The sequence below is a fragment of the Nesoenas mayeri genome, assembly GCF_963082525.1.
Source record: "Nesoenas mayeri genome assembly, chromosome: 2".
In the NCBI taxonomy this organism is placed as follows: domain Eukaryota; kingdom Metazoa; phylum Chordata; class Aves; order Columbiformes; family Columbidae; genus Nesoenas; species Nesoenas mayeri.
The window spans coordinates 144,472,591-144,497,322 of NC_137543.1; the positions used below are offsets into that span (position 1 = coordinate 144,472,591).

At 36.3% G+C, this 24,732-nt stretch overlaps 1 protein-coding gene across 1 annotated transcript in view; it reads right to left on the minus strand.

Moving 5' to 3' along the window:
- Positions 1-24,732, minus strand: part of DNAJC1 (DnaJ heat shock protein family (Hsp40) member C1) — a 103,603-nt gene that overhangs the window by 15,157 nt on the left and 63,714 nt on the right. Inside the window, exon 8 of the mRNA XM_080339716.1 lies at positions 19,971-20,137. Within this exon, the coding sequence (XP_080195842.1) occupies positions 19,971-20,137 (167 nt within the window). The remainder of the gene's footprint in view (positions 1-19,970; positions 20,138-24,732) is intronic.

A 24,732-nucleotide genomic window follows, 5' to 3' on the forward strand; every position in this document is an offset into this window, starting at 1 on the left:
CTCTGGCCTAAGGAAGAAGTGACAAATATACAGAAAACCTCCACACTACACAATAACCTTATCACTTTTATTGTATTAAACAAGTTAATATACTCCATATTTTTTATTATACTCCATATACGTATTTCATACTAAAATATTTCTCATAGATTTTTAGAAGGGAAGATCTGGGGTACTTACTGTTCTACTTACAAAAATTTTTATCACTGTAATTTAAATAACAAATTCTTATAAGATTCTTGGTTAAAAGCTTTTTGTTCAAAAGTTAGTCACATTTCACACCTCAACATTAGCCTTAATATGCAGTTTACTGCAATTTGCTATTTACTTTTCATTTTGCTTTTGTTTTGTTTATTTGGTTTTAAGTAAATTTACATCTGTTCTGTCTGACCACATTCAAAGTGTATCTAGGCAATTACACATGGAAATCAAGATTATCTTTTCAGTGATGTACACACATAGGAAGCTTTCTGGTAAGTTTTATTTTCAGACTTTCCCAGTAAGCTTTGATTTTCCCATGTGCTCACAACTTTACCATTTGTAAATACAACAGAACTCATAAGGTTATCTTCCTAAATAACAGACAAAACCACAGTCATTCTGTAGATCTGTAGCTAATTACACAGCTAATTCACAGCACAAAATTTCATTAACTACATTAAAATATCAACTTGTTAATCTTATTTCAAGCTGACAATAATTTTAGAATGTGAGGATCTAAGATTTCTAAATTTGGAAAACCTTTGAAAAAGCTTTTAGAAAAATCCACTCTCAACAGCTAAAGCTGTAAAAGAGCTTTTGTGAATTTGCAATTCCTCAGCAACAGTTAATTGTGTCTTTAGATGCAACAGCACCTACTGTGATTCAACTCCTACAAGCAGCTATGAGGGTGGTCATGGTGTGAACGTGTTCTCCCTGTTCTCATCTGTAGCCAACTGTAACTGCGAGAGTCAAATGAATGCATAAACATACTGCTTTGTCACTTAAAACCATGTGTGTCCAATATTCCTGAAACACTGGGCCAAAATTCATCTCTACAGCAAAGCAATGGAAGATACCACATGGTGAGGGGACAGCTGTTGTTACTACACAAGCATTCAGATTTTGCATCAAAAAAGCCTCATTCTGGGATTAACTCCCCATACTGAATACAAAATTAAAAGTACAGAGTTATGGTCTACAGTCTTTAAAATGAAAATAAACTACAAGTGTAGATATAAAAAATTCATAGCATTCTCATAAATAATAATCCTTTAACATGGTTTATCATACATAGCTGGCAATACCAAAGGATTAGCTCACCAAACCACTCTGCACCTTCTACAGAAAATAAATATGAATGTGGTTTATTGTTTATCGTCTCTCTCACATGTGTATCTGCACTTAGCAACTCCATACCACCTCTTTCAGCATGACAGTTTTACACTATTAGGATATATATATATATATGTGTGTGTGTGTATATATATATATATATATTTTTTTTTTTTTTTTTAATATGAGCAACTCTATTTTCAATTACATTAAAAGCAAAGTTTTAGACAATAAAGAATTTGTTTTCAAGAAAACAGCCTGACTTGTTTAGACCTGTTAATATTAATAAGTCTTGCTGGTTTTGGCTGGGGTAGAGTTGATTTTCTTCATGGTAGCTAGAACAGGGCTACATTTTGGATTTGTACTGGAAACAGTGTTGATAATGCGGGGATGTTTCAGCTGAGCAGTGCTTACAGAGAGTCAAGATCTTTTCTGCTTCTCACTCAGTCCCACCAGCAAGTAGGCTGGGGGTGCACAAGAAGTTGGGAGGGGACACAGCTGGGACAGCTGGCCCAACTGACCAAAGGGTGATTCCACATCATATGATGTTCTGCTCAGCAACAGAATTAGAGGGAAGGTTGGCCGGGGGGCCGCTGCTCGGGGACTGGCTGGGCATCGGTCAGTTGGTGGTGAGCAATTGTTTTCATTCGCACCACTTGCCTTTCTTGGGCTCTCTTTATCTATTTTCCTTTTAATTTCAATTTATTATTATTGTTTGTTTGTTTGTTTGTTTAATTTATTAAACTGTTCTTATCTCAACCCAGAAGTTTTCTCACTTTTACCTTTCCAATTCTCTCCCCCCATCCTGCTGTGGGGGGTAGTGAGTGAGTGGCTATGTGGTGCTTAGTTGCCAGCTGGGGTTAAACCATGATGTAAGTATAAAACTATACACCCTTTTATTGGTAAAACTGGGAAGTGGCTAGAATTTGAGAATTTATACAGAAACTTTAAAAGTTATTTATATTGACTTGACAATATGAGATAATTGGATTTTTTTAGATTAAATTTTAGCTTTAGACCATTTCCTCCTGTCATCCATATACTGTAGATTCGATTAAAATCACTGTTGTATGGAGGTTTGGATAATGTTTTCAATCTGGCTAGGACTTTGTGCTATGCTTCATCTAATTTGGGTGATTCACCGATTTTAGTATGTATAGTCCATGATCTTGCAAATAAACCATGAGGCAGCATCTATTTAAAAATATCTGTGTAAACGTTTGTAGAACAAGGGTCCTAGTAAAATCCCAGACAGTTTTGCAACTCAGGATACATTTAACCCACAAGAAGGTGGCGTTTCTATACAGTAACTATAAAAACTATGTAAAAGTATTCCTGATTTTATTTCTTGCTCTTAATGTCTTATTCTTCTTACATTATTCTTCCATATTCTTACTTTCCTGGGTGCTGCGCTTGGGCTAAGTCTTTAGCCTTTTGTTCCTCTAGCAGTTTCTTCTGTGATATTCTTACTTTATCTACAAGAAGTGTTAAGTCAGTCTTGTTTTATCAAATCTAATACACATCTGGCATTGTGATCCAGCTTTGGCTGAACACTAAGGATCTGCTACAGTTTTAAAGATCTCTTGTGAAGCTCTAAAGATCTGAACTCCTATTCAAAGCCATAACATGTTCACATAACCCCTTTGTTCCTTCAAAGCCATAACGCAAATCCCATTTCCATCAGTACATTTTTTATTAATTGAGGTAACAAACCATTAGGACAGCTATACTGTTTCACACAATGGTCAAGGTGGGCCAGTAAGCTCATCATTTGTGTTCAGGGAGTGCAGCTGCAGAAAACTTTACCACATACTTTGTGATAACAGGAAGGACTATATTTATTATTCACCCTTTCCAGTCCTTCTCTGCTTTGAAAAAAAACAGGGCCGTATGCAGATACTAAGAGTAAGAGGAAGGCAAGCATATAGTTTACCTACATTTCCCCTAATATTTTCCCTAATTTCAATTATTTTCAGCTACAGGAGTTTCTGTAGGCTGAAATATTTTTTTTTTTTCTGCTTAGGAACCTTCAATAGATCTCTCTTTCAGTGTTTTTTCCAGTTTCTCCTGAAACTATTTAAGTTTTCTGGACTTGCAACATCATCTTCACGAGGAGTTGCACACATCTGCTATCCATTATACATGGAACCACTTTATTGTGTCTAATTCGAACCTGGCTCCTGCTAGCTTTGAGGACACCAAGCTCTTGGCTGCAAGTGAAGAACCAGCAAGTAGCCTATGTCTACTGACTTCCACGTCACTCATAACTTTGTTCAAATTATTCCTCTACAGCATTCCTCCAGAAGTTGTCTCTTCATGGCTAAAGAGTCCTCCTGATCTAGCCAGCTCATTTTTCATGTAAAAACCATTTTACGCATAATACTGCCCAGTATGCTTTTTTCCTAACGCACCTGCAATTCCATTATAACCTCTTTGCAATGCGATACCGAACTGCACACAGCAGGATTAATCATAAGTTTATACAGTTGCATATGGACGCGTTGGTTTGCTCTCTGTTCCAAAGAATGCTGTCATTGATAAACTGTCTCACCTCAGAGCTCACCTTTTTACTATATTATCACATTAACTGTACTACGTGAATACACTGAGCAGCACAGTTCCCAGCAGAAACCCAGCCAAACTCCACTGCTAACTTCGCTGTACTGAAAGAGCTATTTATTTCTACCCTCCATTTCCCATCCTTTAACTAATTATTTATCTAGGAAAAATATCCTTCCCCTTATCCCATGACTGCTCTTTTTCCTTAAAAGCCTACAAGCCTTGTTAAACTCTTCAGGAAAAACAAGTGGACTTTATCAATCAGATCACCTTCTCCCTGCATATTTGTTAATCCTTCAAAGAAGTCCAGCAGGTTTAAGTCAGGACTCCTCTTTACAGAAGCAAAGTTCAAGACTCCACGCAGGTCATATTTACATGGTGCTCACTAATTCTATTCTTTATTTCATTTTTTTATAGTTTTCCCCAAAGAGATGTCAGATGTACAGGCCTGGAAAGACCCTTGAATTCCACTGACAACTTAATAAATAAATAGAGTGACACATTTGCCATTTCAGTCCTCAGGCACCCAAAAAAGAAACAGTTAAATGAATTATTTAATCCTTAAATTTTCTTTGAACTCTTGGTTGCACATCCTCTGGTCCCAGAAACTTAAATAATTTAATCTTAAATAATATATTACATAGGTCTAAAAGAACATTAGAGATTAATTTCAGAATTTTCAAAGCAACTACATGTAAATACGAAGATACAAATAATTATCTTCACATATATCGTAAGCTTGTCAAGATAATAACCTAACCATAGTAATTTTTGTTTATACTATTCCTCACACAGGAAGGCCTTCAGCATTAAAATATTAAACAATATACATAATGTAAGCAGACAAGAGCTCTTAGAGAAGAGTGAGAACCTAAGAAGAGTCAAGTCAAGTTGTCTACCACATGCAGCAAATGTTCTAGTACAGAGAGATTCTTTTCGTCCCAGCTGTCTCCAGCCTGGATTAGGGACTTCCTAAGCATGAAGTTGAATCAATTTCTGTTACAAGGCAAATAATCAAGCTGTCAGCCAGTTTTGCTCTTAATCAACATTATAAGTTGGCTTTCTACACACATTCAATTTCTCACTTCTCACTGTACTTGCTGCCTTTTCATTTCTCCATCCAACATATTTCTGCCCTGTTCTATACAGCTCTATGTGGAATGCAGGAGGGAGAAATCTTCACTTTTAAGTCTGAGACAAGAATAACTTAATTGCAGTAAAATGGGTATATTTGAGATTCTTCCACTAGCTGCCATATTGATTATTTACAATTTTGTCATTTTTTTCTAGACTTCAAGCAGTCTGTTAACCCATCCGAACTGGATGTCAATAGGTGATTTTTAAACACACACAAAATCTAAGTTTATTCCGAGAGTTTAAGCATATTAGAAGCCAAACTGCAAACACGTCCATAAGTGTATGATGTCAATATAACAGCTCCCCTATGTTTTTGGGAAAGCAAAACCAGTTGCCATCTATTCAGAAACATCAACTAAAATCTTCATTTGCAAGTACATTTCACAGCTAATGCAGGTCAAAAAGGAATTATTATTCAGCTTTCTCATTCCTAAACTGGGCATCTATATGTACCTATCTATATATCTTACTTAACCTCAGCAGGAAGCCAGAGAGAATAATAGGTTCTCCTGTTGCCACCTTTGGCAGTATTACACGGTGCTGCTGGGCTGTTCCTAGATTTACTATAAGCCCTACCTTAAGACTAAAAAAATTGTGTTCTAACAGACAGACAAAAAGCAGGGGAGGAGGATAAGAATACAAATCAATTAAAGAACCAGCTCCATGAAATAGTAAGACTATTTTTAAAGTTATTACTATATTCAGGAAGTTTCAGATACTCGAATAGCAGTAGTAATCAGTCATCTGACAGAAAAGGTGGCAAATGGTGACTTAAAAACGAAGCACTGGCTGAGCTGTATCCCCACGACGACTGCTGTGATACCACATTCATTGCAGCGTCTCTGGCCGTCACTTGCAGCCACTGGCCCCTTCGTGTGTCCCGCCAGACAGAGCAGCCCTTTAACATCAAGTACTTTCTCCCAGGAAGGCACCTGCTCTGTTAAAAGGTCACTAAGTATCAGTAGATACCATTTCCAAGCCTTGAGCAATTTCCAGAGACTTTCTTTATGCCTGTTTTCCACTTCTTCCCACGTAAATCCCCAAATTACAAAAAGCCATTCAGAGCTGATCTTTCCTCCACTTTCCTACTCATTCTTTATTCCCACTTCGAGAATTCAGAGCCAAGAGCAGTTTTTAATACTTTCTATGGAAGTGTTCCAGTTTTTCATAAAGAATCTGTAGGGGAAAGCAATGCTGAGCTGTAATTTTCAGGTTTTGCACAACACAAACACCTCAAAAAAACCCTCTAAATTACTTTAATAAAAATATTTTCTTGTCAGAGCTGAAATTGCTCTAAAATGATGACAAATAATGTTTGACAGGAGGAAACACAACTAGATGTCTTAAGATTCACTCCAGCCCTAAGACATACATTTTCATGAAACAAACATCTCTTGTTCTATTAATATAGCACCAGGATTGGACACCAGAAAAAAAAATAATTGTATTTTAAAATTCTAGTTCTTGGCCAAGATCAGCATATCTAAGTACTTTATGAATCTGGTAATACAAATGGGATTATATTGAATGAAGTGCATGATCCTTTCAATTTACACGTATGTTGGAAGCTCATCAACTCACAGTGACATAAAAAGAGCCAGGTTTACTGGTAGAAGGGTGACTATAAACTCCTAGCGTTATTCAGAAAAGAAAAAAGCAAAAGATACTGTCAAACAGATGAAATAAGGTCTGTTTAGAGATACAGACATCCAGCTTTAGAAAAGAAACAAATAACCCAAACAAACATGCTTTTTAGGCTAGGTTTTGTTTTACAAAATCTAGAATGGTTTTCTGATCCCATTCACACGTGTACAGCCAGTTACCCAAACATAACACACTAACACACCACAGAAGTGGAACATGAGCACTCAAGTGTTCATTTACCATAAGTTTAGGCTGGAAGTTAGAGAATGCTTTAAACACATTCAGACACAGTGATTTTCAGACCCTGAGGGAGTTGCATTCAGAGGGGAAGAGAACATTGTAATCCACTCTAAAATGGAGCTTGTTCCATAGCAAGTTCCCTCTAGTATTAACATAAAAATGCAATATATCTATATATCTATATATCTATATAGATATATATATTTTTTTAAGAGCTAATGCCAAAAAATAGTAAAGCACCTGCTTCTAGCAATACACACCTGAAAAAGGCCGCTGCTCTACAATTAATGTTTTCACATTTCAGTTTCTACCAGGCTTTGATTCTAGACTTAATATGAGGCTTTCTTTAAACTACAACCATTAACATGACCAAATACACACAGGAATGTTTCACATATCCACCTACATTACCATAAAACAATCCGAATATTCCTCCTATGAAGCAGATAGTTTTCAAAACCATAAAGCATAATTCAAATAACGACATATTTTTATGGCTTTTGAAATTAAATTGTTCTGTTGTATTTACACAAAGCCCAGCTAATTTTGTCTTTTTCTGTTCGTCATTACAGAAAACCATGGGGGGAAAAAGGTTATTTCTTGCTGCATTCTCAAAATCAAATCTACTTTTCAATCATGCAAGCCAGAGGAAAAATGTCACAATTAAATGGTTCATAAATATAACACTAAAATTACTATTTAAGTCGATGTAATTGAACAGAAATTAAAATGTAGTTTTTAATTGCATATTACAACTTAAATGGTAGCATTTAGCAGAAAGTGTTAACTCATTTATATTTTAATTGTTAGCTGCTTCAAGGCAATTGTTTTAATGCAGTAAAAAGTGAGAAGCTCTTCAGTAAATTTGATTGTAGGACACTCAGGCATGCAGATCAAATAAACTATAGGTTGAATAGGTAATTAGGTTTGGCCTGTGATACATTAATGTGGAGACAAATTCCCAAATAACAGGAATAAATGTTTTTCGTTTAATTCTCTCTCGAAACATCACTATGTTTGGATTTTTAAATGCAGTTGGAAAAGTATTTTCATTTGATAGAGAACATGAAATTTCAAATCATCTAGAGTACACAGGTCAATGAATTCTTCAGGAAAATAATTTTGTAACTTTCATAAACTTTAATATATAAATGCATAAGGCAGTAAGTCCTCAACAGACTGCAGGTGACAACTTTTTCATATTTACTTAATAAATTAAAATTCTTTGGCCATGTTGTTAAATTTGCTAGAGAGGATGAGCCCAAAGGCATGCAGGTACATTACAGCATTTGATTAATCTATCAGTAAGGATTGGTTTTCATTGCAAGGTTATTATTTGTCTCATGAAATACTAAGCAGACTAAGCAAGTGTCAGATACGTAACAGCGCTGGGCTGTTGTATATTGGGCTGTATACTCTTCTTCAAACCACTTCAGCATAACATAGCATGTTATGAGTATTCTGAAAACATTCACATATGGTATTAAAAAAACCCCACCATACAATACACTAAACCATCCTCAGTCTCACAGACTGTGTCATAACGAAGATACTACCACACTGCTAATCCTGCTGATTGGCTGCTCCACAGCCCTGTCCTCTCCTGGCCTTTGCCCAGCTTTTCTATCTTGCTTCCTGGCACACTTTAGCATAAGATCTCTATCTCAATAACTTCTGGATTTTTTTTCTTTTTTTTTTTTTTTTTAGATCTTCATCTATTGCTGGCAACCTATTTCTGCTACCTCCATTCACCTTAAACATCTTATCCAAAATCAGGTTTTGTTTTGTTGTCCCTTGCCTTTCTTCACAATATAGTTTCAACTGTCTCCATAAGGATTATTTCAACACCACAGTTAATGTCTAAAAAAGTATTATTCCACATGAAAGGCAACTAAATTACCTCACTAGCAATGTTATCTTCCTCTGCAAGTAATCAGTTATTTCCTAAACCAGCCCAGATATTCTGATTTCTTCATTTTTAACCAGAATGCAGGAGGTACTGTGCATCCTAAACATACTGCACAATTACAGAGCAATTAGCTCCACCAGTGCTATTCAAATATTTCTTCTATAGGAGAGTATGGCTCATAAAGTTAGGTATGTCAGTACGTTTAAACCCGAAAGAAAAATCCAGCACCCTTCTCCAAATGGACAAGAAATTCTAAGACAATGAAATTCTGCTAAGCAGAATACCAAAACTGAGAGATTTTGTTTCAATGTACAAGTTCTCTTTGGTAGAAAACAAAATAGAGAATGTTATCAAGCCTGCCAGCTAACAGATACTTAGACGTGGCTCAAGGCAGCTGTGAATTTTGGGCACAAACGGGAAGAAAGAAAAAGGAGTGGGGAGATATACTATCCCACCTGAATATGCCTGCAAGAATCAGAAACAATATGCATTTAGGACCCTAAACAGGCTACCTGGAAAATGTCATGAGCACATCCAATAATAAACTAGATTTTCAGTTCTGTTTTCCAACAGTCCAACTTGTCATGTAATAATACCAGAAGATAAAAAAAAAATTGGAGACATTTTCATTAATTCATAAAGCACAGATCTGTGATGGCAACCTCAAGCAACTACACTTCCAAAAGAACTGCTAATAACAAAATCATTCATTATCATGAAATTGTACATGTGTAATTGAAAATAAGGGTAACGCTACTTAAAGTGCTTAACTTATAAACACTCAATCTGCCTGTCGAATTCCCAAATATAACCACAAAGTCTAGGCTAATTAAAAAATCAAAGTTAGCCTTAGCTTTTCTCATATGCACAGCTTTTCCTTCCCATACTTTAAAGCAATTTCAAAATATACCATTAACCTCAGTCTCACTCCTTCCCCCCTCACTGTCTTGTTACTGGGCAAGTCTTCCAAAGAAGGGCAATAAAGTCCAGGGTGCTGAAATATTGCTGATACTGGTAGGTATCCAGTCGAGACCAGCATAGTTAAAGAAAGCAAAAACACACACATTAGAAGTAACTAACTTACTAACTGGATTCTCTGTTGACATTATGTTCTTTATAGAGCTGTTACAATCCAGACTTCCATGGTGAATTACAAGTACCACCTAGTAAATAGTAAAAATTTAAGTATTATGTTTTTTGTGTCCGTGTGTGTGTGTTTTAACAAATCTAGGCACATAGTTTATTTCCTGATTAAGAAGAGAATACCACTAGGAGAACTTTGAATAATCAGAATGCTGATGTTCCCTGAAGAGATCTATGTAAAAAGTCTGATGCTCTACAATACATCAAGCCTGCTACTTTTGTAAGTAAATGCATCCTGTAAATGCATGGTTACTTTATGAGAGCATGAGGGCTGCAACAAAACACAGATCTTCTGCAGTCCTCAATTGCAAATGATGCAAGACCTTCCATTCCTTCACAATTTGCATCTCAAGGATAGTCACTGTATTCAAGAAGTTCTGCCTTTTGGAGATTATGGGAAGTGCCATCACCAATCTGACAAACAAATCTCACCTGCAGTGTATCACTTCTCATACTGTGTGCCATCATTAGGAGTGCCCTTCTCATTTGTATATTTGGGTATTAATAATATATTATCCAGCCGCATTTTATAAGGAACGGTTTAGAGCAAATAATTTGCATCCCAATTCAGAGTGTACTTAACTCCAAATATGGACAGAACTCCTATCCATTTAAATGGAGCACAACTGCATGCTCAAGTGTGCTGAAACTAATGGTGACCTTTTCAAGACTGCACCCTGCCTGTCAAAAACTATACAGAAAATGGCTAATAACAAGATTGAGATTCTCTCAGAATTCCTAAGTGGGAAAATGCTTATGTCAGCAGTATTAAATCTTTCCTTGGCAAGGCAATATTACACATCTATCTTTCCTGGGAAAACAAAAGCCAAACATCTCTCACATTGTTCAGTTTATTTTTAGTTGCTGGAGTTTACCCTAGATCATAGTTTCTAGGGAATTCCTATACATAAATTTGACCAAATCCCACTATAGTCATGGCCTCAGGAAGGAAAGGAAAGTAGCAGCTCTGTGTATTGTAAACGAAAGTAAGATGCTGAATCTAACCAGATTTTAATTGGTTTGTCTGGAAAATATGATATAGAAACATCAATATTTGTTTACATTTATAAAATAAAACTAGATTTATTTGAAGCTAATTCTACTCTCTAATTTAAAGACAGCTGAACTCATATGAAGAAAAGCAAGTAACTATTTTGCAAAAGTCTGCACTTTTCAAATTCATGTCAAAAAGCCAAAAAGAGCAGCAGTGAATTGTACTACAGAAGTTGGTGCCATAAACTGCAAATTATTTCTGACCCCTAAGTTGTGGATCCTGTGCAAATCCCAGTTCAGGGATATTTATCATCCTTGCCTCTCATTTATTGGCAAAATTCCAAGGATACATTGTGTCCACGCTGGACTGCTCTCTCTCCCTTCTGTCAGATGGGCAGGAGCAAGTGGGACAAGGTCACAGTGATTAAGCAGCTTTCACATCTTCCTCCAGCTTCTACTCCTTGTATGTGCAGCTACAGTTCCTTCCTTCTGCTTTTCTGCTCCTCCTTTCATAGCTGAGACAGGAGTCACTTTGTTTTGGGAGGTGACAGGGAGGGAATGCTGCCAAGCAAAGTCAGGATTTTCACCACCCCAAAACCCCAGCTGGGCTACATCGGAGTGGTCCCATCAGATGTTTTCCTACATCTCTCCCAAGCTGAGAGGAAGACAAAACCAGTGTAATGAAGACTAATATTTACAAAGGCAGTGCACAGCTCCTTGCAAATTTATGTAAAACAGATACCAGCTTTAGGACAGAAGAGCCACTCCCAAGGAAGAGAGTCAGATCTTCAATGTTTGACTGGAAAAGAGCTCTTGTTTCTCCTCACAGGGACAAAGTTTCTCTTTAGTCAACTATCTTGTCTTTCTGTGATAGACAACTAGTGTGTCAATCTGAGAAACTGAATGGGACTCAAGAACTGAGGTTAATTAAGAAGTCAAACCTGAGTTATAAAGTAAATATAACAGAGGCTATAGCCCTAGTTCAGACCCAAGGAGGTGTCTAAACAGAGGTTACAGTGCTGCCTGGTGCAGAAATAGAGCTGCATTTTAAAAACCCTGTGTGTTTGTCCACACATATTAATGCTTTGCACAATTAACTCGAGCTCTTGGGTAGTTTTCAACTGACAGACTCAAACCTGAGGACTACAAACAGAAAACACACATGTAAAACTAGTCAAACTGAATTACAGCAGCAAGTCACATCAATCACTTCTTCTGGAGTACAGATTCAGTTGTACAACTATTGAAAGCAAGACTCTGACACCACAGCATCTATAGCATGGTGTTGAAATCAGTGTATTATTCTACTTGCCTGTGCAAGACAAGAATCTACACTACTATACTTAATTAGACAAAGTTTAAAAACTCAATAGAGATCAGGAACTATCAGGCAAATGTCAACTGAGTGGCCTTAATTCAATACATATGCATAGCTAATTTTTTTAAAAACTAGTTTATATAACATATTGTTACTATCTTTAGGAAATGTCCTTAGAGAAATATATATTTTGGCTGTTTGTTTCCTTTGCAATCTAGACTGAACTTTGCTTGTGCTGTGAAACATACTGTTTCCAAAAAACTTTTTCCCTGGCTGTCATAGCAAATCATTTCTGTATATCATTTAGAGGCTTTTTAATATTCTCCTTGAAAGCTCATAGCATGACTTCCCTTCTTGCATAGATTACACCACCTCTCCACCCAAACTAGTTCTAGCCAGCCTGAGCATGGCGCATTTGGGAACAGAATATTGACAAATTAAATATTCTATAAACACACCATTGCTTTCTATAAATATAAGAATAAATAAAGTAATAAAGTTTCCTGTAGGAGTTACCTATAGGACATAAACTGTGGAGTTATTTTAAAATACAAACCCCAACATTCTACTCAGGCTGAGTCCACATTTGCAGTGAAACACAGCATAATAAACCATAGGAAAGCCTGGAGTCTTCTGAGTTAACACTTTCAGTGCCTCTCTAATGCAGATTTTGGGGTGTTTTTTAAAAAATGAAGTATCTTTTCAGTGACGCTATATTGCTGAAGAGTTTGGTAATAGCATACTCAGATTTTCACCTCAGGGTTACTAAATTCAATATAGCCCAGATCAATAGTGACTCAAAGTCATCACCATTTGATGAGAGTTTGGAGCTCAGGTTAAAATGTATTATGAGCTTAGACGAGCTCCTAGTGAATAGTTTCATAAGTGACACTAACAGGTATGGTTGCTGGCAGTCTCGATATACAGCCTCAAATTCAATGGACACACAGAGTGATTTAATTTCTTGACCTACAGCAACCACTCCAGACACATTTCTGCCAGGACACCAGGAGGAACCTCAAACTGCTAGTTCCTTACTTGTACCTGTCCCAGAAATAAAAGATTTAAAATACAGACATACTTTTCTGATACCATATTTGTTTCACTGCTTAGAAAAAGAAAATTAAGTTATTTCAAAACTAGATGACCTCAGGTGGCACACTAAAACAGAATAACCCTTCCCCTTGAAGATCAATTTATTAAAGCATCTCATTTACGCAGCACCTTAATCCTGCAAAGATACAAACTGCTTGCTTAAGGAATTAACATTTTTTAAAAGCCTGGAAACTGTATTCAGGTAATCCGTCATATGACGTCTGATTAGAACAAGCACCATGTTATTTGCTACTAAAGAAAAAGCATACTCGGATTTCAAAGCAGCACAGATGTGGGAAGATTCAAGGCAGAAGAGAGCAGGTGGCAGGCTAGCTGGCAATTATGAAAAGTGCAAGATTATAAAATGACTAAGATTTAATTGTCAAAACTATACTTTTTAAACTAACAAATTAATAATTTAGCATTTGTATAGCATTTTGCCTTCTAATGTTATAAAGCAGAGAGACCTCCTTTGTACATTTAAAGCTAACTCACTTTATATCCTTGTTCCACAGCCAGCCTCCAAATAAATCCTTCATGATTAAAAAGCTCATGCAGTTATCAATATCCTATCTATGAAACACAGTGCTTTGATGGCCCAGGTTGAGAAACATAACAACACAAACTGCATTTTAACCAGAAAAGAGTCCAGTAATAGATGACCGCTGCCTACAGTCCAACAATCGCAAAAACTACAATTGGTGACTACTATAATATGTTTCCAGCCATCTACTAATAAACTGTGTAAAAACAATGCTTATGTGTACTTTTGTTTCATGGTATTTTTAATAATCCTAATTTAAGGGCAAAAAAGTAAAGTGTACCAAATGCAGGAGATCCATTTAAGCTTCCCAAGCTCTGTGCACAAAAATAGTTTTTACTACTCCTGCTTCAGTAAAATCAAGCCAGGTGCTCCTGCAATATCAAAAACACCCAAATGCCAAGAAGTGCTGCAGGATAACATGAAAAACAAAAATAATGAGAAACATGATTTTCTATCCATACATCTGGTCCAGCTGGAAGGGATCAGGCACTGTCTTTCTCCACCTTTATCTCCCCTTTACAGAGCAAGCAAATATCAAAAGGTCAAAAGTATTCAACCCTCATTGAGGTACAACTTGGAACTCTATCTTCAGAGACAAATGAGTCAAATAATTATATGGAACGAACACGAGATTCCAGTGGAAGAAGATGAGCAATCTATAAACCAAAAGGAATTATAATCCTGGTCCCACTGATGACAACAATATATCTCCCCTCGATATCTCAAGGCCCAAGATATTCATGCAACAACAACATTATTCACATAAACAATGAACTCTCATGAAAACAATGTGTGTCACAAATCATGTAAAATCAAATCAGAACAAAAAATATGAGAGAAAACCCACTGGGAGAGAAATTACCTGGCAATGATTCATCAACAGAATTATTCCAGAAATTGTAAATACATATTTTCTCGCATGAATATTTGCGGAAAGGACAGAACAAGATCAGATGTAACAAAACACGTCCTCTAACAAGTTGCTCTTTTTTCTTCCAGCTCCATATAATAGGTTGCCCACAGGAAAGTAAATGGTTAAACGACTCCAAAGCAATACAGTAGTGACTTAACAACAAATGCAGGCCACAAAATTATGCAACCTAGAAGGAAGCCCATGGTAACATTCCCCCTTAAATTCCCTTAATTCCTAACAAGCATACACAGAACACTTTTTCCAGTCAACTTTTGGTGACAGATAAAGAAAAAAAAAATCAGAAGCTCAAGTTAAGTAAATTAAGCTACTTAACCCCTCTTAACAACCTGAAAGATCTAATCCAGGAGACAAACATTCAGTGACAAAACAAAAATAATTTTAGAAATAATTTTTTTCAGTACTTGCTTTGATGAGCTTTGTTATTAGTATGAGAATGAGCTTGTAGTAATTTCCCTCAGCTGAATAGTGTAAACAGTGCTACATGAATATGTGATTTGGTGCCAGGTAAGTATATGATTTCCTATATAGAAAGAAATCCTCAGGAGACTCCTTGCATCGTTTCCATGCTTTCACATACAATTCAGTCTGCCCACACTACTTTCAATAAATGAAGTCTAAGAACAGGATAAATGGTCAAAGAAAGGTTTCATAAATGGTCTAGGTAAACATGCTCTAGTTATGCATTCCCCCTACATGTGCTCCCAAATCTGAATTTAAACATCCTGGCTGCAATTAATTTGAATATTTCTTTCTCTCCAAATTTATGAAAGGTAGTAAGCAACGATAAATTATTATCATTTTACCTAAAAGAGCCTGGAGTGGACTGGAAAAATTATGCATTCAGTTATTCCCCAACAGCTTCCCTCTTCTGGTCTAAAACTCCATCTATTTAACAATTCCTCATAAATATGACTTTCTAAATTTCTTTTGATTGTTGACTGCTAATTTTCTTTCTTTCTGGAAAGTGCAGTCATCAAAACTACAGAGAGTCCTTAAGGTGGATGGATCACTGCTGCAGAAAGATGTAGGAAAATTACATCTCATTTCTGTAATACTAAATATCATCTGAATGTCTCCCAATAGCTAATTTTCTTTTAATATTTATTTCTAAGTAGAGAGTAACAACACAGCAAGACAAGCCCCTTATGGACATAAACTTAGCGTGTTCTCAAACCAAGACAGAAGAATAACTTTACTACACTGTAAGCACATTTTCAGCCAGCTGTGTAACCTCATGAAAAAAATCAGAAAACACTCCTCTTTCTACATCCCTTGGTAGATCATTTCACCTTGCCTAAGAATGAAGCTGTTTTCTTCTCTATGGCCTGTTCCTTATCTACTTCAAGACTTAAACCCTATGGAAGCAGTAATCAACAGTACATTAATATCTTTCATATCATATTCAGATACTAGACAGAAAAAATCCAAATGTTTCTAAGCAACTATCAATAAAAATTAGTAGACCAATCCCAAACCACACTGATACTCCCAAACTGTATTTTCTATTATTTTTCACGTAGTTTTACATTGCTGCTATTTCATTTTGAACTGACAGTTAGGTCACTTAGTAGGGTGACAATGGTATATATTTTTTTTCCTTCTTGAAAATGACAGCATCTGCTTTTCAGTAAGGAGGATATTTTAATGAATTCTGTGGTGAGGACCAGCCTACAGAGTCTTCTAAATTTGAGATTAAAACTTGATCTCCCCATTAGAGATGTTAATTCTCATCTCCAAGCAATTTTCTTTAGCCTTTAGTTTCAAGATCTTCTTCAATAAATACTGAAGCAAATTACTCATTTTATTCCAAAGATATCCCCAGGTCACTACTTCAATTCCAGCCTCTCTGCCCAGTTCCTCTTGACCTATTTCTTTACATCAACATTTACTTTTTTCTTCTATTCAGTTACAATATCCAACAGTTTAACTTCTGTCAAGTTGCACCTTATTCCTATACCTCCTGACTTATCAGACATATTGAAAATATCAGCAAATAGAAGTGATTTTTTAAATTTATTTATTTTCTTTTTGGAGCCCAGGAAACTGTCCTCTGAAAACATCAGTTTTAAAATCCATCAAACCCTTAACAGAACACAAATAACCTTTTATTCTTTACAAATACAGAATTCCAGTTATCATCAATAATTAGTAATACTTATTTTACAAAGAAAATTGCTATTTTACTTTTCTGCAGTCCTAAAGCCAAACTATTGCTCTACAAATAAAATATAGAGCTCTTAAGTAAGCTTAATGAAACAATAGTGAGTCAGATAGTTCTGAGTCTTCTCCATGTTGGCAAATCTACTTTACAGAGCTATTCAGTCTATGATAATATTACTTCCTAGATTAATATCTGTCAGAAAAATATTCATATTCCAGTTGCAGATGGAACAAAATAAAAATCATAATTTTTCTTTTATACAGCTTTGATGCATCTAAATGTATAACCTTAGACTTCCAAATGCACTCTTCTAAGAAAAGAGCACAAATGTACTCTTCCAAACTGGAAGAAACATTAGTAAACAGCTTACAGGAACAAACACAAAAAAATCACAGGGACTGACTTCAACCTGAGCACTGAACACAATCTACATTTTTACCAAACTGGGCACTCTGCATGGTACAGCACTTCCAAAACACTAATCCACAGACTACAGACACCTCCTAAAGTACAAATGTCTACAGTGCAAAGCTGCTCATGAACAACATCAAATGCATTGTAATCATCTACACTCGGGATATCAACATCAAGGACTCCCCTTTCCTTATTTCTGGATGGATGACATAGTAACGTACTACTTTATCAAGCTACTTTGATCTTTCCCCATGGATAACTGCGCTCCAGTCTGGTTGACTGTACACAGTCCACATCCCCCAGCTATCACGAAAGCAAAGAACAAAAAAAAGCTAACAAGCTTTCTCATGAGTGATGCATGACAATGCCAAGAAAAAGTCTCATGGCAAAATTATTTCTGAAAGAGTAACTTTTAACAAAAACAAGCAGAACTGAGAGGTGAATACTACACACAACTTGCATGTCCATGTAAGAAACAGAAGAGAGAGGCAGAAGAGGGATGCTGTCCCAGTTCATATCTATGATGTGTAGTGGAGCAAAAGTCATCTTTCTAAAACAGAAAACGTGTCAAATGACAGTTGCGAACAATTCACTTGTGGTAGAATCATTTTCCCAATGAGCTTATTACAAATCATATAACACAGACATTCTCATATTGACATACAAATGGCTCCTACAGGCTACTAGAGCCAGTAATGCATATTCTCTATTTCTCTGTGCAGTTTATGAATCTGTTTCTCTCCACTACCGTATTAAATGTGGATGTTGCATTGTGGTAATGCATTAGCTGCCAAGGAAAGGAAGCAGACCTCATCACAGCTTGTTCAGGTCAAACACTTTACTCAGACAGTACACCTGCAAATTGCCTGCTTGTCCCTAAAATGTTAACCACATTTGTAACAGAACTCATGGATGAAATTTACGAAATGCAGTACTGAACCGCCAGGTGTAAGCATAGGAAAAAAACCTGTTACTTACTTTTTAATTATTACACTTTCTTTGGTAACTTTTAATTGCTGTGACTGCTGTTCCTGAAAGAATGTACCTCCAACTTGTTCTCTTAGCAGTATTTCTGAAGACACAACTTCTATTGTGTAGGAGGTGTGAAATTAAAGATGGAATAGACTCAGTCTTATCCAATTCATTCATTTTCATAGATATCCAAAGAAAGACAATTCCCATCAGAGAAGAAGGTGAATTTGGGGATCCAGATAGTCAAGCATGCAACCAAGCCAAGCTACCGTAAACAAACATACATCTTTTCTCCTTTGTTTGCCCATACGGCCTGGTACGCAAAGCTGGTGCACAGAGATGCAACAAACAGGAATCCAATCCACAGGCACCTCTTGAGTGAAGGTAAACAAAGCAATGACTGTACCTGTGCTCTGAACTCCCAGGCAACTCAGCTACAGAATTAAGGACTTGAGCTCCTGCTTCTCTAAGTGTGTGAAAATACGCTCCATTGTTTAAGGATTTAGAGTGTCAATCCCTTACAGAGAAGTCAAAAGCTAAGCATATTTGCAGAACGGGTTTGTTACAGAGATATAAAAGTAAACATAATGCAGATGTACTAAATAATACAGAAAGATAAAAGTAACAGCAAGAGAAAACTGACAACTGGGAAGCCGTGAAGCTTCGGAATCCAATTGTGGTAGATGATTAAACAGGTTATGCAAAAATCAAATTATTTTAGTAAAAATTTTAGGTCCAGTTAAAACCAGAAGGGAGTATTTTTCCATAGGCTTGAAAACAACTACGCAGAAAGCAAATCTGCAGCACAGAAGAATCAAACAAATGACAGCAGGAATTTCTTTCACTATTTTGACACTGAAGTCAATGTGTTGCCCTAACTCCACTCCATAGACACCATTCTTCTCATCTCAGTCTTCCAAGCAAGGCAGATTTTCAAGCTAGGAGACCAAGTTAGAACACTTCTTCTGTCATATTCTCAAGCCAGTATGTTTTAATAAAATTTACCAGAAGATAATTACACTAACTGCCACTAACAACCTTTACTGCTAAGTAGAAAGAACCTTAACAATAGGCTTAGGTTGAATTGTTAGGACTTTTCTGTAAGTCAAATAAAACGCATAAAGTACACAAGCAGTTCCACAATCAAAATATTCTACATCTGGATATTAAGAAGCAAAGGTTTCTTCTTTTTCCTTTGCCTTTTTTTTTTTTTTAATAGAGAATAATCTATTCTTGCAAGCAAAATGTTATTAACTGCAACGAAGAGAAAGAACCAAGCTTCATATAACCTGACAGCATTATGTTCTACTAATTTCTAGTGAACAAGAGTAGTATTTGTATTAGAAACCATAGAGACCTTTCATATACTTTAGTCAACAACATCCTATTAGAACATTTCCAGTATCATTACACAAATTACATTGAACATCAATATAATCTTTTCCATTATGTCTGCCTGACAATTAATACTTCTCTAGACTTAATGATATATGAATATTGTGGTGGTATACACACAATATTACATTTTCTTAAGAGGCAAGCAAATGAATCAACATTTAAAGTATATACCAACATGAAAGATTTTGAACTTACCTTCTTTTTTTGTGTTTTGTTCCTGCCTCCCAACCAATCATCCATCTGTTCCTCAATCTCTTCAATTGAAGCTCCATGATCGTATGATGGTACATATGCACTTGACTTCAGAACTGTGTATACAGGAAACTCTGGTTTTGGTTTCTTGACTTTAGGCTTCTTTTCCTCTATAAAAAAGTAAAAAAAGAAGAAAAAATAATGCTACTAATACTGCAGAGAAATACAATTCAGAAGCAGGCTTACTTCCTCAACTCTTAATCTTATATTAAAATTTCCACTAAGGAAGGGGCTTCAATTTCTTTTTAAAAAGAGAATTCAGAGTTTTGCACAGTAATTTTATTTTTATGAAAAGTAAATAGCAATGCATCTACTTAGCTCCTCCCCTATCTGAACTATGCCTTAAAGAGCCAAATGAGGAGCCCCTCAAAAACACAGTTAGGTCTCGTTGCTGCTGGCAATTTAGATTAGTTCAGGCAAAAGCACAGGGAGTTGTTAAAAGATTTTGAAAGTCCAGCTGGCTTCAAAGAAACCAGCAAAAGTAGAAAGGTGAACTTTAGACAATTTTGTATTGCTGTATGGTAAGCTGTGCTGCATAAAAGCTTCTGAGTAAATAGATAGCTTCTCTGTTCTCAGATTTCTGTAACTACAAATAGCTCTGTTCTAGCACTTAGGATTTAGGAATATTTAAGTGTTGGACCTAATTTCTCAATCTGATCACTGTTTTCTGCTCTTTCTGTTGTTCAAATGGTATTAAACATGAGCAGCAAACTTATGGGACAAGAAGGAGGGACAACAACAACCTAAAGCCCAGCAACTGAAGACTTATCTATATGTCATCTATATAGGAAGATCTCAAAAGAAAGATTTAAGATTGATTGAAAGTTCCCAGAACTTTAGGGAAGACAAGAGGATGACGATCAGAAAATCCTGAACACTCAGAAAGCACCCAGAAACCTCAGGTATACCAAGTGGGACTCCTGTTTTTTCCTCATAGTTTTAAAAATATGCTGTATTCACAGTAACTGGATGCTCCTAAGGATCCTACTAAAGCGAGAGCTGATCTAATGGCTGACTGCAGCCCAAAGAGGAAAGTTCTACTCCACCTCCACCTTTCCACTCTCCACTGTGTGCTTATGTGCTCTTCTCTCTTCTATTTGTGCTTTGACAGTCATCCAACCACTTAGCAAACATTCAATTCACTAATCTAGTAGAAAATTTCTCCTTTACACTCAAACGACAAGACAGAATCCAAGTCTTTTAAAGGTTGTGGGCAAGGAAAAGGAGAACCAACACTTCTCAGCAGCAGTGGGCTGTCAGATCAGCTCCTCTGCCTGTGCAGTCATGCCATAATACTTCTCTGAGCACCAGAGAAGAAACATCTGTTTTTCATTAAAACATTTTTTAAAAATAAAAATCCTAAAGAGGATAGAAGGACTCTTCCCTGCAGACTCTGATGCAGAATGCCTTCTCTTAAGGCTATATGCACAGGAGCAGAACAATTAGAAGACTCAACAGACTTGAGAAACTCCTAGGAACTGAATACTTCAGAAAAGCATAAATGGAGAGAGAACTGTTTCACAGCAACTTTTAGAAGTCCCAAAAGACCAGGAAATCCATACAAATGTTGAAAGCTAACAGAATGGCTGACAATCTTTTAAATTTCTAAACGTACATTGTTCAGAGACCTCTTTTAGTGAAAAATCTCTAACTTTGCTTATAATGGTCAAATTACTCTCAATAAATGAAATGTTAAACAAAGAATTGTATCTGTATGTTTTAGAGCATCCTTTTATAGGTATGCATAGTAAATATGATTAAATTACATATGATCCCTCAAATCCAAAGTAAAGCCCAAACACGTTAACCAGCATTTCTCTTATTGCTGAGATGTTATTAAAGACAATACTGTTCCAAAATTATTCTTCTCTATTTCAAAAGGTGATTTTATGACCAAATCACATTTATTAACCATTATCTAATTTCTCTCCAAAGTTGCCATATGTAACAGCTTCTGTAGTCAGAGTGAAGATTTGCAAGGATACGTAACAATGGCTTCACCGCCTATTTACTGCAAACACATATACTGGGCAAAAATATTCTAAATGACAATTTCCACTATGGCATTTCAGTCCTGCAAAATAATCAAGCGCACTGCATGTGTTCACTTGGAATTATTTAACAGTGGAGACACACTGAGACAGTTGTATTTTCCTGTATCTTGCACCCCACCAGCTGTTTGCTAACTTTCCGTCTCAAAATATGCAATTAGAGCCTGAATGCATCTAACTAACATTTAGAAATTGCCTGCAAATAGGTCATCTAGGCTCTTTCTGTAGTTTTAGAACTAATTCTGTAACAGTATTTCCAGAAGGCACCGCGCCCCACTTTAAGATGAGGTATCAAAGACATTGTCTAGGCTTTATTCTGCCAGTTAAGTGAGAGATGAAGATCTAACACAGATAAGACACCTTGCGGTTTGCTGACTATCAAAGGAACGAGAAATCCCACCTAGAGAACATGACTGTACAATCTCAAACAAGCACTCAACCAGAATTTAAAAACCTGTCTCTACTGTCTCCTGTGCACATACAAAAAGATGAAGGAAGGAGCTCAGCATATCCCTTACGTACCACAATGGCTGTTTTATTAAATTAAAAAATAGAATTAAGTCACAGAACCTTTGACACAGGGCTCCCAATAACACGTTGAGAACAGTTTCACCTCAGAATTTTTGAAAGCCACTTCTTAGAATACAAAAGCACATAAAAGTTGTTTAACAGTAACTTCATAAAGGATTTTAGATAGCGGAAGTTCAGAAGTTATGTTCAGAGGTAATGATGCCTCAACTGAAGGCAGCCAAGTACTGTCGTTCTTCCAGGTGAAGATGGAGAAAGAATACAGATCACTGAAACTATTTCTCCCGAACAAGAGAAATCCTCTTTCCAGGTTATATTTTCATTGTCAGCAATTCAATCAGCAGTTCAAAAGACACTTCCAGCCTGGCCTGGTGCTTTCCCCTGAAGAGAATAAGGATCAGGTTTTCCAAATAGTAGATGACACCCAGACAGATGAATCCTACATCTGCTAAAGCTTGACAGTCAGGCACGAAGCTGGTGCTGCTATCACCACCACAATCTGAAGCAAGGACATGTTTGATGGTGCTGACAACTGCAGCTGCGATTGAAACACAAGTCTTGTGTGACACTTAAGTGTCATCTTCTAATGGTGCTGGGTTTAGTATATGTGGCCATCTACTATACCAAAACAGGCTTAAAAATGTATTTTTCTCCTCCAGTCTCAGATATTGTTCTAATATTGTTGCGTATAAACCTAACTGAAATGCAGAAAAAACATACAGAAAAAGATTTCACATGTTCCTCCCAGTTTAGTGCCAGCCTACTCACTGTCCACTGGAGGCATGATCAGACCACTGTGCCCCATGCACACCAATAGCCAGCGGACCTTATCTTTGACTCAAGTTACTGGTGCTCACACAACTAAACGCAGTGGAGAGAAACAGTCTTGGTGACACCAGAGCCTGCCTTCAAGCTCAACTGGGTAAATGGAAGAGCCTAATCTCACTACTATTTTCTGGGAACATTAGGGATTCCGTTTGCCAAATTACAGTGTAGTAACTTTTGTAGTTTACTAAATAGAATTAAAACAGATAACAGCAGAAATGGATAACTGGAGATAGTAAGCACCATAGAAATTGTTTGATACCTACCAAAGTGCAAAGTGATTAGTATTTTACATGAGTTATGACTTCTACAGAGTTCTAGTCCTCCTGTAGCAGAAGAAATTTTATCATTTGCTGAATTTATACTACAAGGACACTAATGTTTCTATGAGTATTTTCTACCTTCAGAACTACCAAGTTATTTCCCAGAAGACTAGATTTGATTGTGTATCTAACAACTTAGAGTTTAAAAAAAAAAAAAAGAGAGAGACGTAACTTGTCCTCTATGTTTGGAGAGCATTTAGGCATACCCATAACTGGGATCCCTAGGCTTTAACACGTAACAATTAGCTAACTCTCTTACCAGTACAGTACTTTACATTTCTAAAGGCCTTCAGAACTATTCCAGTACTAGCTATACATTTTACTAGTTTATGGTGCCATGATCCAGATTTTGAAGTTTCATGAATTACTTGCACATAAGCACTTGCACCTTAACTTTCCTCATTAGTCCTTCCACCTTGTTACTACATTAATCAGTTGCAGAATTAATAATATCTGGCTAATGGTTATTTGCTTTAAGATATCAGCTGTCATTTTTAGAATATAAGGAACCAGCTAGCATTTTGGATCAAGAGCCATGTAATGAAACAGTGGTGCTTTTTCCATAATAAATATCAGAGGTCCTGCCAGCTGATGCAAATGTAAAGAAAGAAGAGAATTTTTCACAGGAAAAAAAAAATGACCACTTTATAGAGAGAGAATCAAAACAAACACAAGTGCTGAACTTCTGCAAAGAAAGTGTAACACATCAAGCTCGAGTTCCCTCTCTCTGCCAAGCTTCTAAGATTTAAGCATGAACAAGAATTCACAGAATTCACAGAAAATATGGTCAAAAAAGACAGTGATGTCTTGAAAAATCACAGAATTAAAAAGGACAGACTGACTGGTATCTCATGCATTGATAAGCAAGAAATACAATCACATACAGAGGTAGATAGCAAATATCCTTTTGGCAAGTCAGTAAGATGCTGCACTGAGATTTTTTTTTTTTTCAATGTTGTTCACTTACCTATGTAACTA